At 40.5% G+C, this 7,321-nt stretch overlaps 2 protein-coding genes across 2 annotated transcripts; both read left to right on the plus strand.

The window, feature by feature from the left end:
- Positions 1 to 694: 694 nt before the first annotated feature.
- LOC125503854 lies at positions 695 to 3,391 on the plus strand. The gene is made up of 4 exons (XM_048664872.1): positions 695 to 909; positions 966 to 1,160; positions 1,215 to 1,385; positions 1,627 to 3,391. The coding sequence occupies exons 1-4, from the start codon at positions 877 to 879 to the stop codon at positions 2,995 to 2,997; spliced, it is 1,770 nt and encodes a 589-aa protein (XP_048520829.1). The 5' UTR covers positions 695 to 876; the 3' UTR covers positions 2,998 to 3,391.
- A 9-nt stretch (positions 3,392 to 3,400) lies between these two features.
- Positions 3,401 to 6,259, plus strand: LOC125503855 (pseudouridine-5'-phosphate glycosidase-like). Its single transcript, XM_048664873.1, has 7 exons — positions 3,401 to 3,961; positions 4,019 to 4,241; positions 4,301 to 4,440; positions 4,496 to 4,652; positions 4,834 to 5,010; positions 5,297 to 5,418; positions 6,033 to 6,259. The coding sequence occupies exons 1-7, from the start codon at positions 3,749 to 3,751 to the stop codon at positions 6,138 to 6,140; spliced, it is 1,140 nt and encodes a 379-aa protein (XP_048520830.1). The 5' UTR covers positions 3,401 to 3,748; the 3' UTR covers positions 6,141 to 6,259.
- Positions 6,260 to 7,321: the final 1,062 nt, after the last annotated feature.

Genomic DNA, 7,321 nt, shown 5'->3' on the forward strand with positions numbered 1-7,321 from the left:
TGGGGTACGAAAACGGGAATGTTTTGTCCGTCTTGTTAGGCAAAGGGGATTCAGTATGGTCCAGTTGTGAGGGTTGTTTGTCCATTTTGTCTGTAAGTGTATTAGTCTTTCCGAAATTTTGGTCATGTTTGTGCGTTCGTATAGTAGTTGGTTGGAAGGGTTGTGCAGGGGGGTTTGGGGGTGTCTTATTCGTGTTATTAGTATTAGTGCAATTTGTTCAGTTGTTTGTACGTATCGTTTTGTCCTTTCTGTTCCGTTGGCCATGAGTATATGTCCGTAGTCCAAGAGGGGTCTGCAGATCGCTTTGTATATTTTTGACGCGGTATTGGTACTAATTCCTTTGTCTTTGTATGTTAGTGATCGAAAGTGTTTTGTTCTTTTTATCGTTTCTGTTCTGATGTTTCGTGTGCGTTTAGTGAATTTGAGTTTGTGGTCGATTGTTATCCCAAGGTACCTTACGTCGTTTTCTGTTGTGATCTGTGCACCAATGGCTGTCAAAGAACTTTAATTGAGATTAGGAGCATGTTTATTTTCAATTTAATATATTTGTTATAAGTCTTGCCACTGTGCAAATATATTATATGGAAACAAGTAACAGGGACGCAATCCTGCTAGAAGATTTAAATGTAGCTGTGTACTTGCATTCATAGATGGCAGCCGGGTAGCGCGCGTCCAACAAAGTGCGAGTGCGTGGGTTATCTACCTATGACTATTGTTGTGTCAGCCCGACAGCAGCTAATTGTTTATTTACCAATTTGTGCAAAGTCTGGGGGCCAAATAATGTTAATGATTTAATGTAGATTCATTAGAACAGCAATTTTCCAGTTCTAATCAAAGATTTCATGTTGATTGCGCGAGCCCTAAATCCTACTGAAAATGTTGAAAAAGGGCTCATTTAACCTGAAAATGGTTTGTATTTTTGTAAATAACGGCGATTTCCGGGTTTAATTGGCTCTCCTTTACAGCCTGCTAACAATTTCCATGAATTGGTATCAAGCGCAGCCGATCCGAATACACTAATAGACGTTTATGATCCTGAAACTGGTACTCTGGTAAAAAGTAGCCCCCAATCTTTGAAGCAGAGTTTCTACAAGCCCCAGCAGAAGCCTCCCATGAATGTTGTGTATCAGGTCGTCTATCCTGATGATCTGAATCTGAAGGTGATTTGAATCAACCCAGCAGGCGAATGTTTCACGTACATGATGTTTTTTCAGCCTGGTGTCGGATACCAAAAATCCAAAAGTCGAGTGGGCAGGCCAAAGAAAGCGAAAATCCCGCAACTAACCCACATAGAGTTGAATCAACCGAGTCAAAAGAGCAAAGTGCAGGTGGTGGCAAAGACTCGGTCCGGTAGGGAAGTGAAATTTCCAAAGCACATTCAAAATGTAGGTAATGTACAATAGTTCAGACATTACATAGAATTGAAAAACTGCTCTCTCCGGGTTGTTAAGCCGTCGTCTGTTGGAATTCGGCCCTAACGTTTCGCTAATATGTATGGCTAATATCTTCAGAGGCGATTACACTTTAGTGTGGACGCCTCCGGACGTCGGCTTCCGATACCCCGAAAACCAACAGTTTTAAAAAATTTACGTTGTTCTGCTTATAGTGCATATATTGCCATTTTAGGACTTCAAAAAAATTGTGACTGATGACAATGTAACAAACGACTCAGAAATCGAAACGGCGGACTTTGTTAAATACACTGAAGCGGACAAATCAAAGGACAAGCCGGAAGTTATAGAGGAGAAGCCGACAGTTTTGGACTCTGTGCAGAAAAAGAGGCGAATAGCTTCCCAATACCGCTGCCCCAAATGTCAGAAGGCTTATATGGGACGCAGCAAAATATTGGAACACTTGAAGAAAAACCCCACACACGGCCCAATGAATGAAAGCGAAGGAAACCATTTTGAGGTCTGGAATTATTTAGTTTCCATAACGCAAAAGTGCCCTTCATCGGAGCGGGGCCCGAAGTTGTGCCAGGAACTCTCCAATCTCCTACACAATTTGTTGCTGTTGACCAATGCGCTCTTTAAAAAGTTGGGCAATGCCTCCAATGAGGTTAAGGTGGATAAGGTCCTGGGCAATGCCATTGGTTTAGCGCCTGGGACTTATTATTTTGATGACAACAATTTGTACAAAGACGTCACGGTGTTGAAGTTGATGAGTAACACGGACTTTTTAAATTCGATCAGATCCAAGTCGCAGGAGAATATTGCGCGTTCGCCTGAGGTGAATTGCAAATGCGGCAAATCTAGAGAAGTGGTGCCTTCAATTGCGCCTTCAATTGAAGCTAATGATGAAATAGTGAAGAAAATAGACAGCATCAATATAGGGAACAACGACACTGTGCCAGAGCTGGAAAAGGCAGGCGATAAGTTTGGAGAGCAGCAGTTTTTTTTGTCGGACGACGTTTATTCAAGTTTGAGCGACTATGAAATGAAGTCTGGCTTGGATCCATCTGAAGAGAAAATCGCTCATGAGAGCAAACCGCGGCCTGAAGCTGTAAACTACAAGACTGATTTAAGTGTTAAAGGCGAAGCCAAGTTATTTCCGGATATTGGGGATTATAACAGTTTCTCCATGAGTTATGGGGGCAATGATGATAATTTGGAGGAGCTGAAAAAGTCGCCCAAAAGCCCCAAGATCAAAATCCAGTCGAATATTCTCCTCTGTCCGCCAAACCCCAAACTACCGCAGTCGAATTTCCACAGCGAAACGTCGCCTAGTAAATATCTTCTAAACACAGACTTGCTGATAGATAATTCGGTGCTTTTGCCAATTCCAAACCTGCATCATGGAGTTGATGAACTGATGCTGCCCGTCACGGATGAAACAGGCATTTTGGACAACTCGAGCGGTTCGGACGAAGTGATGAATGTGGATCAGTTTGTTAATGAGCGGTTTCGCCGAATAACCGAGTCCGATTTAGGGGCGAATGACGGAAGCTTGAGTCTCGAGTTACCGGCTCTGGGGCTGTTCCCGTTTAACTCTACTTAGAGGAGAATGTTACTAGTGATTCAATCAATTATTTGACTTAAGTATTCGTTATTTAAGAGTTTTTAGGTTTATGGGCAAGCTTAGAGCAAAGGTCGTTGTGGGTTGTTTTTGGCCACACATTTGTTTAAAGATAAAACATATTGTATTATGTATATATTCGGGGGATTTGTGTATTTAAAATGATAATGGTTGACGTTATAGCGTTATTCTTACAAAGCATTGTATGGAAGCGTTTAGGACGCACAAAAGTTACATTTTTGTCACAAAAAACTGCGATATTTGCAAAATTCAATGTTTCAATTAATTCGTGTTCCATTTAATAAACATTTATTGAATTGAAATCCACATGAAAAATTTCACTAGATTTCATTAAGTAAAAATGTTTCAAAAACCATCAAAATAAATTTAAAATCATTTTCCCATCCCACGCAAAAATTAATCAACCATATTTACAAACATGAATATTTGGCCATCCGAAATTCACTGAAGCGTAAACATTTTAAATGCAAGTAGAATTTGGTTTATTTATAAACCGGTTTGTAGCGGCTTTGTTCCGGCGCCCGTTCGAGTAAATCAAAATGAAGAAAACGCTTGTTTCCCTCAAAATCCTGCAGTCCTTTTTAATCTCAGCTGATACTGAGCACACTCGCATTAATCACTTGAATTCAAATGCTTGATAACCGGTTAGTTGACCTGGATTTCGATAGTCGGCTCGATTTCGCGTCGGAAACGCCTGTTGTTTTTTCGAAAAATGCTCCAACTAGTTCCTCGCTTGGCATTAAAATCGGGTGCTCGTTTGTTTTCGCGAAGAAATCACTTCCTTGAGGTGAGTGATGAGGTGACTGAGGCATTGAGGCTCAACAGGCCGGTGGTTGCGCTGGAATCGACAATTATCACTCATGGGATGCCGTTTCCTCAAAATGTTGAGTGCGCTTTGGAGGTGGAGGAGGCGGTTCGAAGCCAGGTGAGGAAGAAACTAAACATCCTAAATTGTTGATTATCTAATGTTCGATTGGCTCAGAATGCGGTTCCAGCAACAATCGCCCTAGTAAATGGAGCTGTTAAAGTGGGTCTATGTAAGAGGGAAATTGAGATTTTGGGCGACACGAAGATTAGCCGCCCAGTGAAAACCTCCCGCAGAGATTTTCCGTATGTTCTGAGCAATAAACTCAACGGCGGCACCACCGTGGCTGGCACCCTGGTTGTTTGCAACCAGGTTGGTATACGAATTTTTGCAACTGGAGGTAAAATATCAGGTTTAGTTCAATGGTTTGAGCTAATTGTGTCTTTCACTGTGTAATAGGGATTGGTGGTGTCCATCGCGGAGCAAGCGAAACGTTTGATATTTCCGCTGATTTAACTGAATTGGGACGTTGTAATGTTGCGGTTGTTTCCAGCGGCGTTAAATCGATCTTGGACATAGCGAAGACGCTGGAATACTTGGTAATATGAAGTGTAGATAAAGTAGATAATTAGACTTATTCTTTTCTTAATTCAGGAAACACAGGGGGTTTTGGTTGCAACCCTTGGCCCAACCGCAGCGTTTCCAGCTTTCTACAGTCGCTTGAGCGCTCACAAAGCCCCATACTGTGTTGAAACTGCTTCGGCTGCAGCCGAAATCATCAAAGCTCACAAAGACATGCACCTTGAATCAGGTAGTGAAAATTTGAAAATTAACAATTTTCAGAATCATCGCTTTGCGCATTTTTCTGTAAGTTTTAAAGTCGCAGCTTTCAGATAGCGAAGTTTGCTTTTGAAGTAAATTTTCATCATTTTGAAATACTACATTTGCTAGTTTTTACGGCCTTAATGGACTAATAGACTTTTTTGTCGTAGGCTTGTTGTTTGGAGTGCCTGTTCCAGAGCCTTATGCTTTTGATCCAGAATCAATTAACCGAATTATCGACGACGCATTAGTGGAAGCCCATAAGGCAGGCATAAGTGGTAAAAACATCACGCCCTTTCTTTTGGAGCAGATCGCTGGGATGTCGGGGGGCAGCTCGTTGAAAACTAGTATCCTTTTTAGGAAGCAGAGCAAAACGTTATTTTTGCACCATAGAAAAGGTCTGAGACATCTTATAGGGCGTTTTTAAATATTTACAGCTTTTAGATGGTTAGCAAAGGAGATTTTTGAGGTAATTTCTTGAAACTGATCAGTTTTCCGGGCTTTTTGGCCGCTGTGGATACGAATTTTTTGAACGGCGGCCTGAAGGCTCGAAAAACGTACCTATCTGCTTCATTTTGGAAGGTGCAAGCATTGATATTGTTTTATGATGTTTTGGCCTTAAATTGCGTCTAGATATTGCGCTAATAAAGAACAACGCAAAAACTGCAGCAGAGATTGCCGTCTGTTTAGCGCATCTGGAAAGAAACGAAGAAGACACCAAACCAGAGGAGAAGCTGCCCTCGAGCAAACGGCCCGTAAGTACCTACATTATTATCTTCCTTGAGTTTATGCCAGGCGTTCGTCATAGTAATGGTGAGTTAATACAATTCGCCCTGAGTGTTTTACGACTCTAAGCTAGAAACGTTATCAATCTTAACAAACTCGTCATGTTTACAACCGAACTCCCGGCAGATCCTTAACTAATTTAATATCGCCATCTCACGTGTATCCAGACCTTTGCACTAAGCGGAGCGCCCCATTCATTCCCGAACCTGGAAGAGTGATTAACGAAATTGATGCGCACAATTATAACGCCGATTAACTCCTTGAAAGTGCCGATGATTGATGAGCCGGTTTCCAGGCTGGATTCTGAAGCAACGGAAATTAAAGTTTTTTACGAGGGAAGCGACAAGGCGTGGGTATTTGTCCAGAAAGTTTGCTCCCGAACTTATTACATCAATTTATTAATTTGAGGAATGTTTCCGTCGAGGCAGATGAGATAGGGGTGGGGTTTAAATGGTTTGAAATTTTCACTCGATTTGCTTTTTTGGACTTCGGTGTCGAACATTTTCATTTGACCCTGGTTTCCAATTATACATTTTTTCAAAAACATACGAACTTAGAAAGTAACGTTCATACTTTTTTGCAGGTTATTATTGGAGGATGCAACTTGGACTGCGTGGTTCATCTGGAATCCGACGAACTAAAGGTAAGCAACTTTTCAATTGCAACCGGTTTGGACGCAAAGAATTTTTGAACAACGGCGTGTGCGTTTAGCTGCCAAACTCCTCGCAAGTCTCACCTTGAGTAATTGTCATACTTAAGCCCATACCTCCAGGAAAATAAAATTTTGAGGAAATATAGAGTGCAGTTTGGTCTATTTGTTGTCGCAAAAGAGCTTTTTAATTTTAACTGGCGGTTTGCGGCAAAAGTTCTTGCAAGTCTCACTTTGAGTTTTTGTCAAAATTTATCCCAATCGTCCAGGAACATAAAATTTTGAGATAACATAGACTGCAGTTTGTTGTATTTAAGACCGCAAAGGGCGCTCTTTAATATTATCTGGTTTGCTCACTAAAAATTGTTGAAATACGTCGGGTAAATTTAGCTGCAAAACTTCTTGCAAGTCTCACATTGAGTACTGGTAAAAATTTAGCCCAAAACTCTGGAAAATTAAATTTTGAGGAAACATAAAGTTTAGTTTGTTCTATTTGTTGCCCCAAAAAGAGTTTTTAATATTAACTGGTTTGGTCACAAAAAATGTTGATAGACGGCCGGTAAATTTAGGCGCAAAACTAGCAAATCTCACTTTGAGTATTTCTCAAAATTTAACCCAAATAGGTAGAAAAATCGAACTCTGAGTAAGTATTGAGTGCAGTTTGTTCTATTTGTTGCCGCAAAAAGCGCTTTTTAATATTAACTGGTTTAGTCGTAAAAAAATACTGAAAAACGGCGTGTGCGTTTAGGTGCAAAACTCTTTGCAAGTCTCAATTCGAGTAATTGTCAAAATTTAGCCCATACATCCAGGGAAATTAAATTTTGAGGAAACATACAGTGCAGTATTTTCTATTTGTTGCCGCAAAAAGAGCTTTTTAATATTAACTGATTTATTTGAAAAAAAAATTAAATAAAAACTGCAGGTGCGGTTAGCTGCAAAAGTCCTTGCAAGTCTCACTTTGAGTATTTGTCAAAATTCGGCTCAAATATCCGGGAAAATCAAACTTTAAGGTAACATAGAGTGCAGCTTGCTCTATTTGTTGTCGCAAAAAACGCTTTTTAATATTATCTAGTTTGGTCGTAACAAAAAAATAGAAAAAAGGCCGGTGCGGTTTGCCGCAAAAGTCCTTGCAAGTCTTACTTTGAGTAATTGTCAAAATTTAACCCAAACATCCAGGAAAATGAAATTTTGACGAAACCTAGAGAGCAGTTTATTCTATTTAC

The sequence above is a fragment of the Dendroctonus ponderosae genome, unplaced genomic scaffold (assembly GCF_020466585.1).
Source record: "Dendroctonus ponderosae isolate FM_Combo_2020 unplaced genomic scaffold, Dpon_F_20191213v2 Dpon_F_20191213_3, whole genome shotgun sequence".
NCBI classification, from domain to species: Eukaryota; Metazoa; Arthropoda; class Insecta; order Coleoptera; family Curculionidae; genus Dendroctonus; species Dendroctonus ponderosae.

What these genes read in the sequence shown, in the direction of transcription:
- LOC125503854 (XM_048664872.1), top strand. Translation starts at nt 877, where the DNA reads ATGTTGAAAAAGGGCTCATTTAACCTGAAAATG. An exon ending in GCTCATTTAACCTGAAAATG is followed by an intron (nt 910 to 965) that starts GTTTGTATTTTT and finishes TCTCCTTTACAG; the next exon opens with CCTGCTAACAATTTCCATGA. An exon ending in TTCCAAAGCACATTCAAAAT is followed by an intron (nt 1,386 to 1,626) that starts GTAGGTAATGTA and finishes TTGCCATTTTAG; the next exon opens with GACTTCAAAAAAATTGTGAC.
- LOC125503855 (XM_048664873.1), top strand. Translation starts at nt 3,749, where the DNA reads ATGCTCCAACTAGTTCCTCGCTTGGCATTAAAATCGGGTGCTCGTTTG. An exon ending in ACGAATTTTTGCAACTGGAG is followed by an intron (nt 4,242 to 4,300) that starts GTAAAATATCAG and finishes ACTGTGTAATAG; the next exon opens with GGATTGGTGGTGTCCATCGC. An exon ending in GGGCAGCTCGTTGAAAACTA is followed by an intron (nt 5,011 to 5,296) that starts GTATCCTTTTTA and finishes AATTGCGTCTAG; the next exon opens with ATATTGCGCTAATAAAGAAC.